Here is a 22,372-nt window from a genome sequence, read left to right on the forward strand (position 1 = left end):
ATGTTATCCTCTAGGACTTTCATGGTATCGTGACTTATATTTAAGTATTTTATCTATCTTGAGTTTATTTTTGTGTATGGTGTCAGTTGGTGGTCAAATTTCAATTTTTTGCATGTAGCTATCCCAACACCATTTGTTGAAGAAGCTATTTTTACTTCAGTTTATGCTTCTGCTCCCTTTGTCAAATAATAATTGACCACAGAGGCATGGGTTTATTTCTGGGTTTTCTATTCTGTTCCACTGACCTATGTGTCTGTTCTTGTGCCAGTACCAGACTATTTTGATTACAGTGGCCTTGTAATATCATTTTATGTCAGGTATAGTAACAAATTTTTGAAATGTCTATTCTATGTCTGTGAAATACATCTTTGGTATTTCAATAAGGATTGTATTGAATCTATAAGTTGCTTTGGGTAATATGGGCATTTTAATGATGTTAATTCTTCCAATCCATGAACATGGTATACGCTTCCATTTATTTGTGTCTTCCTTAATTTCTTTCTTTGGTGTTGTATAGTTTTCTGTGTACAGGTGTTTTCCCTCCTTGGTTAAATTTATTCCTAGGTACTTTATTTTTCTTGTTGTTAGAGTAAATGGGATTTCTTTCCTGATTTCTTCTTCTGATATTGCATTGTTGGTGTACAAAAATACCTTTGATTCCTGAACAGACACTTCTCCAAGGAAGAGATATAGAGGGCCCAGAGACATATGAGATTGTGCTCATCGTCACAACCCTTAAGAGAAATGCAAATTAAAACCACCATGAGATACCACTTCACACCAGTCAGACTGGCCATCATAAAGAGATCAACAAACAACGGGTGCTGGCGAGGCTGTGGAGAAAAGGGAACCCTAGTACACTGTTGGTGGGAATGCAGACTGGTGCAGCCACTATGGAAAGCAGTGTGGAATTTCCTCAGAAAGCTGAAAATGGAACTTCCTTTTGACCCAGCGATTCCACTGCTGGGATTATACCCTAAGAATCTCAAAACATCAATTCAAAGGAACCCATGCACCCCAATGTTCATAGCAGCACAATTTACAATAGCCAAGGGCTGGAAGCAACCTAAATGCCCTTCAGTAAATGAGTGGATCAAAAACCATGGTATATTAACACAATGGAATACTACTCAGCAGAAAGAAAGAACTACTACCCTTCGCAGCAGTATGGATGGAACTGGAGAGTATTATGCTAAGTGAAATAAGCCAGGGGGCGAAAGACAAATACCATATGATTTCACCTGTAAATGAACCTAACCAGCAAAACAAATAAGCAAGGAAAATATAACTAGCAACATTGAAAGAAAAAAGAAACCAACAGAATCAAGAGGGAAGGAGGGAGGGGATTGGAGAAAGGGAAGGGAAGTGTCAAGTCAACGAACATGTATAAAGGACCCATGGACAAAGCCAAAGTGGGAAAGGATTGTTGGCAGGAGGAGGTCAGCAGGAGAAAGTGATGGCAGGAAAATGGAGATAAATGTATTTGAACAATAAAAAAATAATAAAATAAAATACAATAATAAACTAAACTAAAATAAAATAAAAATAAAATAAAAACTAAATACATTTGTGTCATACAATCCAGTAATTGCATTCCTTGATATTTACCTAAAGGAGCTAGAAAATTTGCCCCACAAATATCTGCATGCAGATATTTATAGCAGCTTCATTTATAATGCTAAAACCTGGAATCAACTAAGATGTCCTTCACTAGGTGAGTCTACAAATAAACTGTGATATACCCAACAATGGAATATTATTCAGCATTAGGAAAAAAATGAGTTAACAAATGATTAAAAGTCATCAAGTTGCTTTAAATGCATATTATTAAGTGAAAGAAACCAGTCTGAAAAGGATACATACTGTATTATTCCTATTACATGACATTCTGAAAATTGCAAAACCATAAAAAAAATAATGAAAAGATTAGTGGTTGCCGTGGGTTAGGAAGGAAAGACAAATGACTATGTGGAACACAAAGAATTTTGAAGGCAGTAAAATGACTGTGTATGATACTAAAATGGTTGGTAAATAACATTATACACTCAACAAACCTATAGGATGTTCAACCCCAGAAGTGAGCTCTAATGTAAACTATGCATTTGGTTGGTGATATTTCACTGTAAGTTCATCAACTGTACCAATGTACCACTGTAGCAGAGTATGTTAATAGTTGGGATGCTATGCAACATTGGAGGAAGGGGTATGTGGGAGATACTTATACCTTCTGCTCAATTTTTCTATGCACCTAAAACTACTCTAAACAGTAAAGTGTATTTCAGAATCATTAAGTGAATTGATATGTTACGTTAGAAAATATTCACTTAATGCAAAGAGGCCAGTAAAGGAGGAATAAGGGAACAAAGACACATGGGGATGAATAAGCACCCTTAAGCACAGCCTGGTTCTTGGATGCTCAGGGGTGTGCCATAGAGCTAAGAGTTCTGATACCCTTCAGAGTTCATTGATCTGAAATAGACCAATGTCAAAAGCTGGGATTTAAAGTCTAGAACTTCCATTAGGTAGAGCTCCAAAATATATAATTCTGTGGTTTAAAGTTTCCAGTTTTGATTTGGGAAGACTAGGTGGTTGTTTATTTTTAATGCTATTATTGGCATATTTTATCTTTCAGAACAAAATTGGTTACTATATTGTTTTTTAGTATCTCTGGTAATTATGTTTGCTATATCAAATGCTACCTGGAAAAGATATAAGCAGGATAACAATAAAACATCTATCAGTAGTCCACTGAGGTGAAGTTATCTACCATTTTTTCTTACACACATAATACTCATGGAAACAGGAGAGATCAGCTAATTGCCATTTCCAGTCTGACACACCTGAGAAAAATAACACCTGGGAAGACTTCCATTGGTGTGATACAAACCAGACAGGCCTACATTACAAGCAACATTGGAAACGTCTATTATAGACAGGCTCCCCTGGCATCTGACCCCCCAAAAATAAGAAGACTTAGTTTAACCAAGGTGAAAATGCCAGAAATAAGCTTCCCTTATTTCACAGATTACTCGATTAACCCTAAATTCTATCAACCTTTTGAATAATTAACTTAATCTCTCTGAAACTTCATCCAATATACATTTCTAAAATAAGATGAAAACACACTTAATTATGCTTTGGAAATACTGCTAGTTTTAAATCTAGATAATGACAGTGTAGTTTGAGCTACATTCTCTATGTTTTCCAATACAAATCCAAAATAAATTTTGAGTAAAGTCGAGAAGTATTATATATAATGCTTCTTTCTGATATATCAAGTTTGTCAGTTCCATAAAAAATTAGATTAGGTTGACAGGGCTTATTATTCTCCTCTGTATGTTTATTTACAGGAGTCATGGTATTTCAGAGCTGAAAAGGGCTTTGAAGATCATCTAGTGAAATTGCCATTTTTCCTGGAGGAGGATAAATAGTTTTTAAAACTGTATGAATATAAGCGTCACATATTTATGTTTGGTAAAATGTTACTTTTGACTTATTTAATATAATTACAGATTTCCCAGGGCAATAGATACTTTACACCATTATTTTTCAAGACATTTTCCAAAAAGAACTTGAACCTAGCATTAGGCTACCAAACTGTGTGTCGTCAGTACCCTCTGAACTCTTTGATGCTAAATTTAAATATTCTAGATTGATATTTTAGATTGAGACACATCTTCATCATTTGTAATGAAAAACATTAAAAGCACATCATTATTTCCCTTTTCTGAATTTTGTATCCTTTTGGCTAACATAATTAAAATGTCTCTGATTACGGCTTCTTTCCTCATTTTTAATCATCTGAAAAATATTAATGCCCTGATATACTGGTAAGGCTGAGATATTATTTTCTTAAACAAAAAGCCCTGAAAATGAGGCATAGACTAAGGTTTGAAACTTCTGATACAAATTGGGGAAACTGGAATAAAGCCAAAATGTTAACATTTTAAAAATTGTTTCTGTATAATACATAGGCTGAATTCAAAAGTCCTCATTTCTCCATTTTTTTACAAGTTTACTACTTGCTTTCTATATGTACTACTGGAAAAATACATACATACATACATACATACATAAAATGGCATTTATATCTTCTCAAAAAAAGTTGTATGAAAAAATGCAAAATGACCAATACACAATTTTTAAAAGCAAAAGAAAAATATATATATTTGACTAAACAAAGGCTAGACATTGTATTTTAAAAAATGACAAATACTGCTAAAGGGGAAAGGTCAAGTCAAGGAACATATATAAAGGACCCATGACGAAGACCATAAGGAGAGGAATGAAAGTGGAAGGTGGGGAGTGGATAGGGCAGGGGAGAGTAATGGGGAGAAAATGGGGACAACTATAATTGAACAATAAAAAATAAAAATAAAAGTAAAAATAAATTTAAAATGATAAATAAAATATAAACACCAGCACTGTAATGAAATTTGGAACAAATTCAAAAAAGGATTTAGAGTCTCGCCAAATTGAATGGGTTGATTAAGGAATCTCAGTTTTTGAAGCAAAACCTTAACTATGATGATATTTGATTTTTTTCCAATAAAAGAACCCTCTGTACAGCACTATGCTGCCCCTCATCATTCTATTACAGAGTGACTCTCTCACAGGACATCTTCACTAGATGCCAGAATTTCTCCACCATGTGTTTATTGTTAGAACAGTGGCATCATGGGACTTCAAATTCAAATTCTTTTTTTCTAGAACTTCAATTTTATACTTAATTCAGTTGTTAGTTGGTATAATGTGACTAGAAAACTCTCTCCATTGTTTGTGGCTTACTCCTGTGGAGCATCGTGGTTCCTTGCTAAAGGAAGTCTGGGCTCTGACCCAACTACCATTGTTCCTTTTATACTGGTGTCTTAGTCAGATAACAGATACCATAGAGAGGTGGTTACAACAACAGTAACTCTCTCACTGTTTGGGAGTCTGGGAAGTTCAAGATTGAGGTACCTGGATTACAAACAGGTGCCCAACTGCTGTGTTTTCATGAGGCCAAGAGAAAGATATCACCTCTCAGGTCTCTTCTTATAAGGGCACTAATCCCATCCATGAAGGCTCCATTTTCAGAGCTAAATTCCCTCCCAAAGATCCTACCTTCAAATAGCATCATATTGGGGATTAGGGGTACAATATCTGAATTTTGTGGGACAAAGACAATGTTTCTATAGCATTTGGCCTCTCTTATTTGGTCGGCTGTCACAGATAGAAAAATTGTACAGAAGGACCCAATACCACCTGCACTTTTTGTAAAAATGTAACCCAGGAAACGCACACATCACTACCATGCCATGCTGAACATTGGAAATGTGCTGCTACCACTCATTTCAACCTTACCTCCTCTCTATATTTGTATCTTCCACTGATAACATATAGCACAGGTACAAAGAGGCTAACTTATAGTTTAAGTGGGTATTCAACCAGGTGAACAGGAAACAATGACCCTAATCTCTTGTTGCATTTACCTGTTTTTAGTTTAGTCCTCACGCTGACTGTTGTGGGACAACAGTAGTGGGACAAGGGTAGGCCTGTAGTGGGATGTGCAAGTAAGGACAGTGGGGATAGCACTCTTCAGGCCAATACAGAATGATTTTTATAAGAACTGGTAATAATCTAAATGCCCAGTTCAAAGATAACATTAAATAAATTAAACACTCATATGAAAAAGTAATGTATAAAACATTAAAAATATGAAAAATATTACAAACTCAAATGGTATAAGATTATGCCAAAAAAAAAAGTTGCCAAATTGCATTAAACTTACCATGACCTGGCGGAAATCTTTTCCATTTAACAAGAAGGACTAGCTCATATATGGATAAAGTAGGCCACTCCTCATAATATGGACACTTACGAATTAATTTTATTATTTGTTTATGTTCAAGTTTTGTTTTTTCCTAGGAAAAAGTCATTATCAAATTTTATATTAGGTAATTTAAAGAGAAGGAAAAAAGATAGCAGATAAATGCCACTAAAAGAAAAATAAAGGTTACATGATATAAAATACAATAAAATACATTTGATTTTATAGCAGCATCATTCTATGACCACATAACCATAATGAATTTTTAATCTTCAGATCTACTACTAAAACTTTATTTTTCCACCTTTCATTATATTTTAGATGCTATGTTTTAGAATCTCTTTAAAAACTCTATCATAGTCAAGATTAAACACAAAAGTTTAGTTGATAGTATTAAATTGGTAATACTGATATTTTGAAAATAAAAACAAAACATACAAAGAAGTTTTTGTTAAAGCCAGACACTCTAAAACCAGGGATTTGGAAGGAAGTTGAATTTTGAGAAAGTCATCAGTGACACCAACACTGAAACCATCATATTGAAATAAACCCTGACTACTAGAGACCCAAATCAAGAAGATGGGCGTCCTCCCCCATTTCCCTTCCACATGAACACACAGCCATGGCTTAGTCATTACCACACACAGCATGACTGGTCATGGATGCAAACTTCTTCTCTCAGCCAGGCAAGGAGAGCTAGGAGAGGAGACAAATTTGTATTTGACTAAAAAAGAATTGTTAAACTTGAAGTAAAAAAGTTAACATAGCAGAATTAGGGAGTAGAATTAAGTTGTGATCATGTAGTTGTACAGCTCTGAGTTATACAATGAAATAGCATGCCAGTCACACCCAAGATCATTTTTTCTAAGGTAGACTGCAGAGATGCAGAGGTCTGTCTGTCTGATTGTACTGGTATTCCTAACACATGACATGAGGGTGACAACCTAAAATATATATTTCTTGAATGAATAAATAAATCCTAAATTCATTAAAAAACCAAAAGCCATCAAAAACATACATAAAATAGTATATCCATAAAGACCTGTTTTTCTACTTCAATTACCCATCATTATCAGAGGTTTAAGTAATGGTCATAAAATAAACCACATTTTTATGTTGTTGAGGTCAAGTGCAATTAAAAAATAAGAAAGATATGGACACCTGTCCAGAGACGCAAAAGTTCTATTGAATTTACAACCACATTGTATTAATATATAGATTAGATTTGATCATACCAATTTTAACTTGGCATAATTCTTTGCAGGGATCTTAAGAATTTCACAGTCTTCTTCTGTTACCACTGAGTACTCTTTTGGCTCTGATTGAATCTGAGCTGTAACTTCCAGGGTTCCAAAAGTGCTCCATGGTCTGAGCTATCAAAAAACCAAAGGCAACTTAAATTTCATTATCATTCATCAACATTAAAATACCAACGATGGTGATAAAGGCAATGTAGTAAACTCTGCAAGTCTATGAAGGAAAGGGGTCTGAGCAGCCGGGCATGGTGTCATATTTTCTCTGTAAATGTCACTTCCCCACAGCAAAAAAAAAAAAAAAAAAAAAAAAAAATTCCTTTCTTTTGTTTTAACTACAGTAGTAAAATAGGATGCTATTCTGTGTTTTGTCAAACATTAAGTTTTTGCAGTACAATCATATTAATGTAATCCATTCATTTTTCATTGCTGTATGACTAGACTCAAATTACATATTCTTTTTTCTGCTGATAAATATTTGTTTTGTTATTGGTATTTGGCTTTAAAACAATATTAATATGAGCACCAGTATACATGTCTCCACATTTCATACATAACTATTTCTATAAAATACATGTCTACAGGTACTATTTCTACGCTACAGAATGTGTTCACACCTTAAAATCTGTTTAACTGCTTTCCAAGATGCAAGTTCTAACTTACACCCCCTTCCTGAAGCATAAATGCACCCAGTATCTCCTTCTGCACAACTACTTCAACATTGCATCTTATCTAAGTTTTATTTTTAACACCTTTTTATTTATTTATTTATTTATTTATTTATTTATTTATAGAAAAATTTATTTATTTTTGTGGGGTTTAATTTTTAGTTTTGGTTCACATATACTTGTCTCCAGCTTCCTGCCACGACTTTCCCCTGTTCCCTCCCCTCTTCCCTCCCTCAATCCTTACCCACTTTGGCTCTGTCCATGGGTCCTTTATACATGTTCCTGGACCTGACTCTTCCCTTCCCTTTCCCTGCCCACTCCTCCCTTCTGCCCTCTTGACTCTGTTGGTTTCCTTTTTCGTTCAATGTTGCTGGTTATATTTTCCTTGCTTGTTTGTTTTGTTGATTATGTTCCACTTGTAGGTGAGATTCTGTGATATTTGTCCTTCATTGCCTGGCTTATTTCACTTATAATACTCCCCAGTTCCATTCATGCTGTTGCAAAGGGTAGGATTTCCATCTTTCTTTCTGCTGCATAGTATTCCATTGTGTATATGTACCATAGTTTTTGGATCCATTCATCTACTGATGGGCATTTAAGTTGCTTCCAACACTTCGTTATTGTAAATTGTGCTACTATGAACATTAGGGTGTCTGGATTCTTTTGAACTGGTGTTTTGGGATTCTTAGGGAATAATCCCAGCAGTGGAATGGCTGGGTCAAAACGCAGTTCCATTTTTAGTTTTTGAAGAAATTCCAAACTGTTTTCCACAGTGGCTGCACCAGTCTGCATTCCCACCAGCAGTGTACTAGGGTTCCCTTTTCTCCACAGCCTCACCAGCACCTGTGTTTGTTGATCTGTTTATGATGGCCATTCTGACCAGTGTGAACTGTTATCTTATTGTTGTTATAATTTGCATTTCTCTGAGGGTTAGTGATGTTGAGCACCATCTCATATGACTCCGGGCCCTCTGTATCTTTTCCTTGGAGAATTGTCTGCCCAGGTCCTTTGCCCATTTTTTAATTGGATTGTTTGTCTTCTTGGAGTGGAGTGATGTGAGTTCTTTATATATTTTGAAGATCAAACCTCTGTCTGCTGTATCACTAGCAAGTATATTTTCCCATACAGTGGCTCCCTTTTCATTTTGCTGATGTTTTCTTTTTCGTTGTTGTATTTTTTTAATTTATTTACTTTTTAAATACATTTGTCTCTGCCTCCCCCTTCCCCACCTCTTTCCCTTGCCCCATCCCTCCTTCCCTCCCTCAGCTCTTCCCCTTTGGTTTTGTCCATGAGTCCTTGCTATATGTTCCTTGACTTTCCCCTTCCCATCCCTTTCCCTGCCCCCCCTTCCCTCTTGTCTCTGTTGATTTCTTTTTCCTTTCAGTGTTGCTGGTCATATTTTCCTTGCATCTTTGCATTGTTGGTTAGGTTCCGCTTATACATGAGATCATATGGTATTTGTCTTTCGCCCCCTGGCTTATTTCGCTTAGCATGATGCTCTCCAGTTCCATCCACGCTGTCGCAAAGTTTAGTAGTTCTTTTTTTCTTTCTGCTGCGTAGTATTCCAATGTATATGTACCATGGTTTTTTGATCCAATCATCTACTGAAGGGCATTTAGGTTGCTTTCAACACTTGGCTATTGTAAATTGTGCTGCCATGAACATTGGGGTGCATAGGTTCTTTTGTATTGATGTTTTGGTGTTCTCAGGGTATAGTCCCAGCAGGGGAATCGCTGGATCAAAAGGCAGTTCCATTTTCAGCTTTCTGAGGAAATTCCACACTGCTTTCCATAGTGGCTGCACCAGTCTGCATTCCCACCAACAGTGGACTAGGGTTACCTTTTCTCCACAGCCTCGCCAGCACCTGTTGTTTGTGGATCTGTTTATAATGGCCATTCTGACCGGTGTGAGGTGGTACCTCATGGTGGTTTTGATCTGCATTTCTCTGATGGCTAGTGATGCAGAGCATCCTTTCAAATGCCTCTGGGCCCTCTGTATCACCTCCTTAGAAAAGCATCTGCCCGGGTCCTTTGCCCATTTTTTGATTGCATTGTTTGTCTTCTTGGAGTGGAGTCGAGTGAGTTCTTTATATATCTTGGAGATCAAACCTCTATCTGATGTATCATTAGCAAAAATATTTTCCCATACGGTTGGCTCCCTTTTCATTTTGCTGATGTTTTCTTTCGCCATGCAGAAGCTTCTTATTTTTATGAGGTCCCACTTGTTTATTCTTTCCTTTACGTCCCTTGCTTTAGGAGACATATCAGTGAAAAAATTGCTGCGTGGGATATCTGAGAGTTTCCTGCCAATGTTCTCCTCTAGGACTTCGATGGTGTTGCAACTTATATTTAAGTCTTTTATACATCTTGAGTTTATTTTGTGTATGGTGTCAGCTGATGATCCAATTTCAATTTTTTGCATGTAGCCGTCCAGCTCTCCCAACACCATTTGTTGAAGATGCTGTTATTGCTCCATTCTATGCTTCTGCCCCCTTTGTCAAATATTAGATATCCATAGAGACCTGGGCTTATTTCTGGGCTTTCTATTCTTTTCCACTGGTCTATGGGTCTGTTCTTGTGCCAGTACCAGATTGTTTTGAGTATAGTGGCTTTGTAGTAGAGTTTGATGTCCGGTATTGTGATCCCTCCTACTTTGTGTTTCTTTTTCAAAATTGCTGCGGCTATTCGGGGTCGTTTAAGGTTCCATATAAATTTTTGAAATGTCTGTTCTATTTCTGTGAAATACGTCATTGGTATCTTAATAGGGATTGCGTTGAATCTATAAATTGCTTTGGGTAGTATGGACATTTTGAGGATATTAATTCTTCCAATCCATGAGAATGATATATGCTTCCATTTATTTGTATCTTCCTTAATTTCTTTTTTCAATGTTGTATAGTTTTCTGCATACAGGTCTTTTGTGTCTTTGGTTAAATTTATCTCTAGGTACTTTATCTTTTTTCTTGCTATATCGAAAGGTATATTTTTTCTGATTTCTTCTTCTTCTATTGCATTGCTGGTGTACAAAAATGCCTTTGATTTCTGAATGTTGACTTTGTATCCTGCTGTTTTGCCAAATTCACTTATTAGGTTGAGGAGTTTTTTCATAGAGTCTACAGGGTTCTCCATTTACACTCTCATGTCATCTGCAAACAAGGATAGTTTTACTTCCTCCTTTCCTATTTGGATGCCTTTTATCTCTTTCTCTTGTCTGACCGCTGTGGCTAGGACTTCCAATACGATGTTGAAAAGAAGCGGTGAGAGCGGACATCCTTGTCGTGTTCCCGATCTTAGTGGGAAAGCTTTCAGTTTTTGCCCGTTGAGTATGATTTTAGCTGTAGGTTTTTGATATATGGCCTTTATGACGTTGAGGAATGCCCCATTTATTCCCATTTTGCTGAGTGTTTTGATCATAAATGGGTGCTCTACCTTGTCCAATGCTTTTTCTGCATCTATTGAGATGATCATGTGGTTTTTGTCTTTTCTTTTATTTATGTGATGTATCACGGTTACTGATTTGCATATATTGAACCATCCCTGCATCCCTGGGATGAATCCCACTTGATCGTGGTGGATAATCTTTTGAATGTATTGCTGGAGGCTGTTTGCCACTATTTTGTTGAGGATTTTAGCATCTATGTTCATCAGTGAAATTGGCCTGTAGTTTTCTTTCTTTGTAGGGTCTTTATCTGGTTTTGGGATCAGGGTGATGCTGGCCTCATAGAAGGAGTCTGGGAGTCTTCCCTCCTCTTGGATTTTTTGGAATAGTCTGAGAAGGACAGGGGTTAGCTCTTCCTTAAATGTTTTGTAAAATTCTCCTGGGAAACCGTCTGGCCCAGAGCATTTGTGTGCTGGGAGTTTCTTGATTACTGCTTCAATTTCCCCAGCTGTTATTGGTCTGTTCAGGATTTCTGCTTCTTCTTCATTCAGTGCTGGAAGGTTATACTTTTCCAGAAATTTGACCATTTCATTCAGGTTTTCAAATTTCTAGGCATATAATTGTTCATAGTAGTTTCTTACAATCCTTTGTATTTCTGTGGTATCAGTTGTCATTTCTCCTCTTTCATTACTCATATTATGTATTTGGGTCCTCTACCTTTTTTTCCTTGATCAGTCTGCTAAAACCCTTGTCGATTTTATTTATCTTTTCAAAAAACTAGATCCTTGATTGGTAGATCCTTTGAATTGTTATTTTCATCTCTATGTCATTCAATTTGCTCTGCTCTGTATTATTTCCTTCTTCTACTTGCACTGGAACTTATTTGTTGCTGTTTCCCCAGTTCTTGAAGTTGTAGGGTTAGGTCATTTATTTGAAATGTTCATTATTTTCTAGGTAGGCCTGTATTGCTATGAACATCCCTCCAGAACTGCATTTGCTGTGTCCCATAGGTTTTGGACTGTTGTCTGTTCATTTTCATTTGTTTCCAGAAACTTTTTTTATTTCTTCTCTTATCTCATTATTGACCAATTCATTGTTTAATAGTGTGCAGTTCAGTCTCCATGAGTTTGCAAGTTTTTGAGGTTTTTCTTTGAGGTTGGTTTCCAGTTGCAAACCCTTGTCATCTGAGAAAATGCTTGTTATTGTTTCAATTTTCCTGAATTTGCTGAGGCTTGCTTTGTGGCCTATCATGTGGTTCATCTTTGAAAAAGTTCCATGCACATTTGAAAAGTATGTTGCTTCTTTGGGATGTAAGGTTCTATATATGTCAGTTAAGTCCATTTGATTCAGTGTGTCATTCAGCTACACAATATCCTTGCTGATGTTTTCTTTGGAAGATCTGCCTATTTTTGACAGTGGGGTGTTAAAATCCCCTACTATCAGTGTGTTGCTGTCCATATCTTTCTTCAAGTCCTCCAAGATTTTCCTTATATATTTGTGTGCTCGTATTTTGGGTGCATATATGTTTACAATGTTTATGTCTTCTTGATGCATTCTTCTTTTGAATATAATAAAGTGTCCCTTTGGGTCTCCTTTTATGGTCTTTGTTTTCAAATCTATTTTGTCTGATATAAGTATTGCTACCCCTGCTTTCTTTTCCTGCCCATTTGCTTGGAATATTTTTTTTCCACTCCTTTACTTTCAGTCTGTGTAGGTCCTCTGTTCTGATGTGGGTCTCTTGTAGGCAGTAGTTTTTTGGGTTATGATTTCTTTTCCATTCACCTAGCCTGTGTCTTTTGTTTGGGGCATTTAATCAATTTATATTTAGAGTTATTATTGATAATATTTTATTCATTTTTTCCTTTTGTACCTGTGTTCTTCTCTTTCTCACTCTTTTTCTTCATCTTCTTAAGCCAGTCCTTTTAGTATATCTTGTAGTGCTGGTTTGGTGGAGATGTATTCTCTTAGCCTTCTTTTGTCTGGGAAACTCCTTATTTCCTCTTCTTTTTTAATTGAGATCCTTGCTGGGTAGAACAGTTTTGATTGTAGGCCTTTGCTATTCATTACTCGGAGTATTTGTTGCCATTCCCTTCTCGCTTGCAGTGTTTCTGTTGCAAAGTCAGATGCTAACCATATTGGGACTCCCTTGTATTCTACTACCTGTTTTCTCCTTTGCTGTCTTTAGGATTATTTCTTTGTCTTTGATATTTGCCATTTTAATTTGGATGTATCCTGAAGTGGGCCTCATTGGATGCCTCTTGAATGGGACTCTCTGTGCTTCCTGGACTTGCAGGACTTCTTCTCTCCTCCAATTAAGGAAGTTTTCCAACATTTCTTTTTCAAACAGGTTCTCTATCCCTTGCTCCTCTTCTTCTCCTTCTGGTATTCCTATTATATGGATATTATTATGTTTCAGGTTGTCCTGCATTTTCCTCAGTGCCTCTTCATTCTTTTTTTGTGTCTTTTTGCATTTTCTTGCTCTTTCTGGGAGCTTTTTTCTTCCTTGTCCTCCAGCTCGCTGATTCAATGCTCGGCTTCATCTAGCCTGTTTTTGATTCCTTCCAGTTTGTTTTTCAATTCAGAGATAGTATTCTTCATTTCCTCTTGTGTCTTATTGATAGTTTCTATGTCTTTTACCAGGTTGATATATTTTGCAGTAAGTTCTTGATTGTTTTCCTGTTGTTTCTCATAGTTTTCTTTGAGCTTGCTGAGCTCATTGAGCTTACTTAGAACTGTTGTTTTCATTTCCATATCTGATAGTTTACTTGCCTCTATTTCATTTAGTTCTCTCTGTGGGGCGTCCTTCTTTACCCTCTTTTGGGGGTTTCCTTCACATTATTTGTGAGACTCTTCCTTTTTTTTTTTTTTTTTTTGCCTCTGCGTCTTAAATTGATCTGTCTCAATTTTCTGACTTTGTGGATTAAATTTCTATAGTAGTAGGCAGGTCATTTTAGTTTTTTTTCCTTTCTTTCTGTGTCTGCCTCTGATTATGTCAGTTGTTGAGCCTGTCTGACCTTAGGCAGTCTGTTTGAGACTTCCAGGAATCTACTGTCTGTGTCTGTCTCTTGCAATTGTTAATCTACCTACTCTGCCCTCAGCTGTCAGGCTTAGGCACCACAGGGTGGGGTAGTGCCTCCTGAGGGCAGGGCTATCATGTCCTTTCAGGTTCCTTCCACTCAGGGTAGTGGCCTGCCTGAGCAAGATGGAGACTGTGGAATGGGGAAGGAGTCAGCACCAGGATCTCCCTAGCTACTCCTTTAGTTCTCTCCACAATGCATCCAACTCCAGTCTCTCCTCAAGCGTCTCTAGGCAGGTCTGTGTCCTCATTAACCAGGGATCTACTATCTCTGCCAGCAGCTCTGCACTCAGCACCAAGGCCTACATGCAACTCCTGTTCGGACCAAACTATCCTGAGGGCAGTTATTTCCTTTCTCACTGATGCCTCTTTGGGGCATGGCCTGCCTGAGCAAGATGGAGACTGTAGAATGGGGAAGTAGTCAGTACTAGGAACGCCCGGATACTCCCACAGTTCTTTCACCAACACCTCCGTCTCCAGTGCCTTGTGAAGTGTCTCTAGGCCGCTCTGCCTCCCCTTTGGCCAGGGATCTACTACCTCTGTGGGCTCCACTGCTCTCAGCACCCAGGCCTGCACACATGTCCAGGGCCAAGTGCCCTGAAGGCAGGAGTATTGTTTCCTTTCCCACTGCTGTCTTTTTGGGGCATGGCCTGCCTGCACAAAATGGAGACTGAGGAATGGGAAAGAGGTCAGTACTGGGAACGCCCATCTACTCCATCATTTCTTTCCCCAACACCTTCATCCCCAGTCTTTCCTCAAGGGTCTCTAGGCAGCTCTGTGTCCCCTTTGGCTAGGGATTTCCTATCTCTGCCAGCCGCACTGCACTCAGCACCCAGGCCTGCGGGCGCCATGCCCTGGATAAAGTGCACAGAAACTATGTTTATTGATTCCTTTATGCATGAGCGAGATGGTAGCTGCAAAGTGGGAGGTGAGTTATCACTGGGGCTTCGCTGGCCACCATCTCAGCTCTCTTCACAAAGTTTTCCTCACCAATCTTTCCTCAGGCTCCAGCCCATTCTGCTCCTGCCTCTGCCCAGAGACAAAGGAAAAGGGCTGCCACTGCAAATTTTTGCATTGGCCCTTTAAATGTCTCTTCATGTTTCTAGCCGCCTGTCTCCGCCTAAAAGTGGCAGAGAGCAACCTAGGCTTTTCACGGTAGTCTTTCGTCTTTGTGCTTTTTTGAATTCAGAAGTTGTAGTCTAGAGGTCCCTGCTTATGATTCAGACCTTGTTCTTCTTAGGGGGATCCAACTCGCCATTTCAATGTTCCTCTGGTGCTGGTGCCTGTGGGCACCCAGCCCACCCTCTCACCTCCACCTCTCTTCTCACCCATTAGGATGTGCGAAAATCAATTCCACTGTCTGTCCGAGGCTTCAAGACTCCTCTCTCTCTATCATTCCATTGTTTTCCAGGTGATTTCTCCACAATTCAGTTGTATTTTCAGTTTGGTCCTGGGCTCACTCCTCTGCCATATTTATTCAATTTTCTCTCATTTTTAATATTTTCCAATTTTTATTAATATTGATTGTACTTTTTGTTATTTATTTTTAAATGTAAAAATTATTAACTGTATATTTCCCAGATTGCTAGTGGTAGAGCACCTTTGCCTTTGCGAATTCCTTAATGCATAGTTTTTGTTCTGTAAAAGATGGCCTGTTGGGGCAGTAGGGCAAGGGAGAGCAAAGGAGGAAAAATGGGACAACTGTAAGGTTCCAAGCAAAATGGGGATGTAGGTAAATACGCTTCACCTCCTCACAAAACCAAAAGAAGGAAAGAAACCAATTTAAAAAAAATCCAGAACAGCCAGAAAATACAACTTTATAGAAGTCTGACTATCAAGTAGTTAAAGAAGAAACATTCATCCAGACTGGTAAGAGTGGCAGACATGGGCAGCCACAGGGTGGAGAGGACATGGGGCAAACTGATGGCTTGACTGGGCAGTCCCACATTTGCATGTACATAAACTGGGAGGAACAATTGGGGAATGAGATAGAATGCAAAACACAGGGTTCCAATGTGAGGAAAAATAAAGCCTGAGAACCTCTGGCTGTAAAAAAAAAAACTGTGATGGTTGTGGTGCAGGAGAAAATGCCAGTCTCTTCAAAGTGGCCAAGAACTAAGCAAGTGGCATTGTTTCCTCTTTGACCTCTCCCCCAACTACAGCACCACAATGTAGTGAAGTGGGTTTCCCCACCCTGGTGAATACCTAAGGCTACCTCTTGTGCAACATAAGAGGTGGGCTGACAAAGAAATATGGCCCAATTGAAAGAACAGATCAAAACTCCAGAAAAAGACCTAGGAAAGGAGGAGATGGCCAATCTATCAAATGCAGAGTTCAAAACACTGCTAATCAGGATGCTCACAGAAATTATTGAGTATGGCCACAAAATAAAGGAAGAAGTGAAGGCTACAGAAAGTGAAATAATGAAAAACATACAGGGGACCAATAGTGAAGGGAAGGAAGCCGGGACTCAAATCAACAACTTGGAACAAAAGAAGGAAATAAACATTCATCCAGAACAGAATGAAGAAACAAGAATTTAAAAAAAACTGAGGAGAGACTGAGGAACTTCTGGGACAGCTTTAAACCTTCCAACATCCAAATCAAAGGGATGACAGAAAGAGAAGAGGAAGAGGAAGAAATTAAAAACTTATCTGAACAAATAATGAAGGAAAACTTTCTCAGTCTGGTAAAGGAAACAGACTTCTAGTAAATCCAGAAAGCCCAGAGAGTCCAACAGAAATTGGACTCAAGGAGGAACACACCAAGACACATCATAATTAAATTACCTGAGATTAAACATAAGGAAGGACTCTTAAAAGAAGCAAGAGAAAATGAGAGAGTTACCTACAAATGAGTTCCCATAAGACTATCAGCTGATTTCTTAAAAGAAACCTTACAGACAAGAAAGGGCTGGAAAGAAGTATTGAAAGTCATGAAAAACAAGGACCTACACATCCAAGATTACTTTATTCAGCAAAGTTATCATTTAGAATGGAAATGCAGATAAAGTGTTTCCCAGATAAGTTAAAGTTAAAAGAGTTCATCATTACCAAGCCCTTATTATATGAAATGTTGAAAGGACTTATCAAAGAGAAAGAAGAAGATAAAAACCATGAACAGTAAAAGGAAAACAGACGCACAACTATTAACAACTGAACCTAAAAACAAAAAACAAACACAATCTAAGCAACAGCTAGAACTGGAACAGAATAAGAGAAATAAATATCACATGGGAGAAATCAGCAGAGTTGGGAATGGGGAGAATGGGGGAAAAGGTAAAGTGAATAATAAGCATAATTGGTAGGTACAAAATAGACAGGGGGATGTTATAAATAGTATAGGAAATGGAAAAAGCCAGAGAACTTATATGTATGACCCATGGTTATGAACTAAGGAGGGGGAATGCTGGAAGGAATAGTAGTACTGGACAGAGAGGTATAAAGGGGAGAAAAAGAATGGGAGAAAAAATTATTATAATAGCGTAATCAATAAAATATACTTTTAAAAAAGTGGGACAACTATATTTGAAGAATAAAAAATGAAAAAAAAATGATTGACATATCTTTAGTGTATTTTTCTTTTAGATTTGCAAATCATTATGCATTCTGGATAGTAATCCTTTGTCATCTAGGTGTGCTAAAAATATCTTCACCCAACATGTGCCTGTGTTTTCATTACTTAAGGTATCATTGAATGAGCAAAAGGTCCTTGAATTTAAACAGATATCCCCATTGTTTTCTTCTATAATTATCCAATTTTTCAAGCTTCTGCTATTGTGATATTATGTAGAAATTCTGCCACATGTCTAAAATATTTGAGTTCATCCCTTTTACAATTAAGTTTATGATCTCAACTGATGTTTATGTGCCATGTGAAGTAAACATGCAGTTTTAAATTTTCTATCCACACAGACAACCAATTGCCTTAGCTCATGTTAATGCATTATTTCCCTCACCTTTGCCACTGTTCTTCATGACACTGTTTCACAGACAGTGTATCTGTGAACCTAATTGTGGACCCTCTAGTTGCCAGTTTGTTCATCTATGAGCCATTATTTGGCTATGAAAACACTGTATTACTTATGTAAATTCACTTTTAAGCCTTATATCTGGTAGACCCTCTTCCCCACGTGTTTTTTCAGGAGTCTCCAGCCTATTCTTGGTCTTTTTTCTTTAGTATTTTTAGAGTGACCTTAAAAAGTTCCACAAGGAAACTGAATTTTTCATTGGAATTGCATTAGGACTACAGATCATTCGTGGAGTCTTGTCTTAAAGTGTTGAATGTTCCGTCCATGAATATAGTGCAACTATATGTGAGCCTTCTCCAATATCTTCATTAAAAATGTAAAATGCTCTCCAAAGTCTACTGCAACACTTTTATTACTTTTAAGTAACCAATACTTTGTGTAGTAATTTAAAGAATATTTCAATTAATGATATTTCCAACTGAATATAACCTAGGCCTCTCTGAATTCTTTATTTTATATCAAGTCAACTATGTATTGACAAAATTTTATCACTTCTAGCCACTTCTTCAGTTGTTTCTATTTAGAGAAGGGGTTTGCAAACTTTTTGATAACAGACTGGAAAGCAAATATTCTCGGTTTTCAGATCATATGATCTCTGTCACAACTACTCAACTCTGCCACATAGAGAAAAAGCAGTTAAAACAGTATACAACAAATGGGGTGGTTGTTTCCTAATAACACTTGATTCACAACAAAAGGCTGTTGTCCATATTTTACCCAAGGGCTTGAGTGTGTCACACTTGGATCTACAGCTTCATTCATATTATCAGTCCCGTAGTCTTTATTATTTTTTAGTTATACAAATATATATAGTCATCATGGCACAATATATATGAAAATGATCTCTAATATTTAACCTACAATAACAGTAATATTTTATATGATATATGGTATCATAAAAGAGTATTGCTAAACTGTGATTTTGTATAATTTAAATTTTAAAAATTAGAATATCCTGTAGTAGCTTGCCTATTACTTGTAAATGTTCTACATCTCATTTTCTTTGGCTTTGGAAACATGTTCCCAAACTTGTTGTATTTAAATGTTAAATATAAGTAAACTATACTTTGTAAAATCTATTAAACTATTTTGATAGATAAAGTATAAAGCTCCAGAATTTTTCTTATCTTGGAAAAATTTAATAAGAATGCTGTAAAGCCCTATTGGTTTATCACTCTGCTAATAATAGAATAAATAGATCCATTCTTGTTAGGTAAGATATTACTATAAGTGAATATAAAGCAAATCCTTTAGGAAAACAATTACATACCTGAGTTTACCTGGAAAAAATTGTGTGTGTGTGTGTCTGTTTATATGTTAGTTGAGGAAAGTCTTAGTCACCTCTATAAGTAATGGTAACCATCTAGAACATGTTACAGTGGAGGTTAACTAAAGCCTTCATTAAACATTTTCTTACAGATTTTGAAGAATAACTGTATATTATTTTCACTCAAAGTGTCATTTGGATAATTTCAATAGAAAATTTTCAGAATTTGATATGTCAAACAAACCAAAAATATATAATAATAGCAAAGGATATAATGATGGAACTAATATTTAAAAACATTTTAAAAGTAATTTCCTATTCAAAGAGAAAGTCAAAATAGAAACTAAAATTATTTATAAATTTAGTGGCAGTGCCGGTTCAATAGGTTTCCTACTTTAAAAACTACGTATTTGAGGAATCAAGATGGTGGAGGAGTGAGTGGAAGTCACACTGACCTCCTCCCAGGACCAACCTGAAATTACAACTAAATTGTGGAGAAATCACCTGGAACAAACAACTGAACAATGGCAAGAAAGGAGCCTTATAACCTCAGAGACAGAAGAATCAGCTTTAGTGCAATCTAACTGGTAAGGAGTGTAGTAGAGACTGAAGAAGGTGGGCTGGGCGCCCATGGGTGGCAGCAACAGAGGGATATCGAAAGGGTCAGTTGGATCCCCCTGAGAAGAGTGGGGTGTAAACCAAAAGCAAGGATCTCCAGTCTACAACACCAGAGCTCAAAAAGTACACAGAAAACAGCCTGCTGTAAAAAGCAGCAGGGTTGCTCTCTGTCAGACACAGGCAGCTGGAGACTCAAAGAACCATTTAAACGGCCAAGCTATACATTTTTATTTGCAGCCACTTACCCTGGTCTCTGGCAAAGGTGGGGGCAGAATGGGCTAGAGACTCCTGAAGAGAGGCTGGGAAAGGAGGCTTTGGGGAGAGAATAGAGAGAGTAGCCAGTGGGATCCCAGTGCTGACTCCTCCGCCATACACCAGCAGTCATCTTGCGCAGGCAGAAACCAGTGTCCTGAGCAGCAGCAGGGTGAGAGGACCCAATAACCCCACCCCCAGGAGGGACTCCCCCCACCCTGAGCTGTCTAAGTTGGCCTGCTGAGTGCAAAGCGACTAGATTAAGAGCTGAAGGACACAGCCACAAACAGTACATTCCTGAACATCTTTAACAGGCTGCCTAAGGTCAGACAGAGACAACATCTAACATTATCAAAGGCAATCTCCTTTGTAAAAGGAGATCCAGAAAGTAAAAACAGCAATCTCCTACCATAGAAGTTCACACCACAAAGTCAGGAAGTCAAGACAGATCAATTTAAGAAGCAGCAGCAAAAAAGAAAAGTCTCACAAATAATGGGAAGACAAAGAAATACACCCCCCACCCCCAATCTAAGGGAAAGGAAGAATCTCCAGAAAAAGAGCTAAATAAAATAGAAGCAAGTAAACTATCAGACACTGAGTTATAAACAATGGTACTAGGGAAGCTCAATGAGCTCAATAAGCTCAGAGAGAATTATAAAAAGATAGAGAAACTACAAGGAATGTACTGCAAACTATATTATGAAAACAGACATAGAATGTATCAATAAGAGACAAGAGGAAATGAAGAATACCATTTCTGAATTGAAGAACACAGTAGAAGGAATCAAAAGCAGGCTCAATGAAGCCAATGATTGAATCAGCAAGCTGGAGGTAGAAAAGGTAGAAAGGTAGAAAAAGTCTCCCAGAAAGAGTAAGTAAATGAAAAAAGACTCAAAAAGAATGAAGAGGCATTGAGGGAAATACAGGACAACCTGAAATGTAATAATGTCTGTGTAAATAGAGATACCTGAAGGAGAAGAGGATGAGGAAGGGATGGAGAACCTATTTGAAAAAGTAATGATGGAAAACATCCCTAATTGGATGAGACAAAAAATCACACAAGTCCAGGAAACACAGAGGGTCCCACAAGAGGAACCCAGTGAGGCCCACTCCAAGACACACCATCATTAAAATGGCAAATATCAAAGACAAACAAAGAATCCTAAAGGCAGCAAGACAGAAACAGGAAGTAATATACAAGAGAGGCCCCCTACGGCTAGCAGCTGACTTCTCAACAGAAACACTGCAAGCCAGAAGGGAGTGGCAAGAAATATTCCAAGGAATGAAAAGCAAAGGCCTGCAACCAAGACTGCTCTATCCAGCAAGGCTCTCAATTAAAATGGAAGGTAAAATAAGGAGTTTCCCAGACAAAGGAAGGCTAAAAGAATACATCTCCACCAAACCAGCACTGCAAAATATGCTAAAGGGACTGCTTTAAGATGAAGAAAAAGGGTCTATGAATACCCAGTTCCTGTCACAGTTGCCAATATTTAATATTACCAATATTTTTTAATATGTAATATTCTTAGTGTGATGATGTGTTACTGTAATTTTTCCTTTATTATTGGTTGAAACTAAACCTGTTTTAGTATATTTCTTGCCTATTTCTATTATTTTTTAAAAAGCTTTAAATGACTTTTTGATATTCTCCATCCATTTATTGATTAAAGGTAAACAAAACAACTATTAATCTTTGTTTAGATGAGTGGCAAATACATTCCTATTTTATTATTTTTCCTTTAACCTTTTTATATGTATATTACTCTGTAGTCTCAAATGTTTAATATAATCATATTGTCAATATTTTACTTTATAGCTTCTGCATTTGAAAATTTTACTTCAGGGTAAGAAAAATATTAGTTTGTATTTTCTCCTAAAACTCCTTAAATTCTACATATTGATTTTTCACTCACCTGAATATTTCTTGTATAATGTGTGAAATAGGGCTCTACATTTGTTTTATTATAATAGTGGTCCATGCACCTTATTTGTTGAATAAACCTTACTTTATTTTTTTTTAT

At 37.2% G+C, this 22,372-nt stretch overlaps 1 protein-coding gene across 1 annotated transcript in view; it reads right to left on the reverse strand.

Annotated features, from left to right (window-relative positions):
• The window catches only part of CNBD1 (cyclic nucleotide binding domain containing 1), a 257,585-nt gene that overhangs the window by 55,231 nt on the left and 179,982 nt on the right, over positions 1 to 22,372 (reverse strand). Inside the window, exons 7-8 of the mRNA XM_054595284.1 lie at positions 7,045 to 7,182; positions 5,771 to 5,903 (exon numbers count right to left, since the gene is read on the reverse strand). Of these exons, the coding sequence (XP_054451259.1) occupies positions 5,771 to 5,903; positions 7,045 to 7,182 (271 nt within the window). The remainder of the gene's footprint in view (positions 1 to 5,770; positions 5,904 to 7,044; positions 7,183 to 22,372) is intronic.

Source organism: Pteronotus mesoamericanus, unplaced genomic scaffold, assembly GCF_021234165.1.
Source record: "Pteronotus mesoamericanus isolate MK-2021 breed Mesoamerican mustached bat unplaced genomic scaffold, CSHL_Meso_final scaffold_54, whole genome shotgun sequence".
NCBI lineage: Eukaryota > Metazoa > Chordata > Mammalia > Chiroptera > Mormoopidae > Pteronotus > Pteronotus mesoamericanus.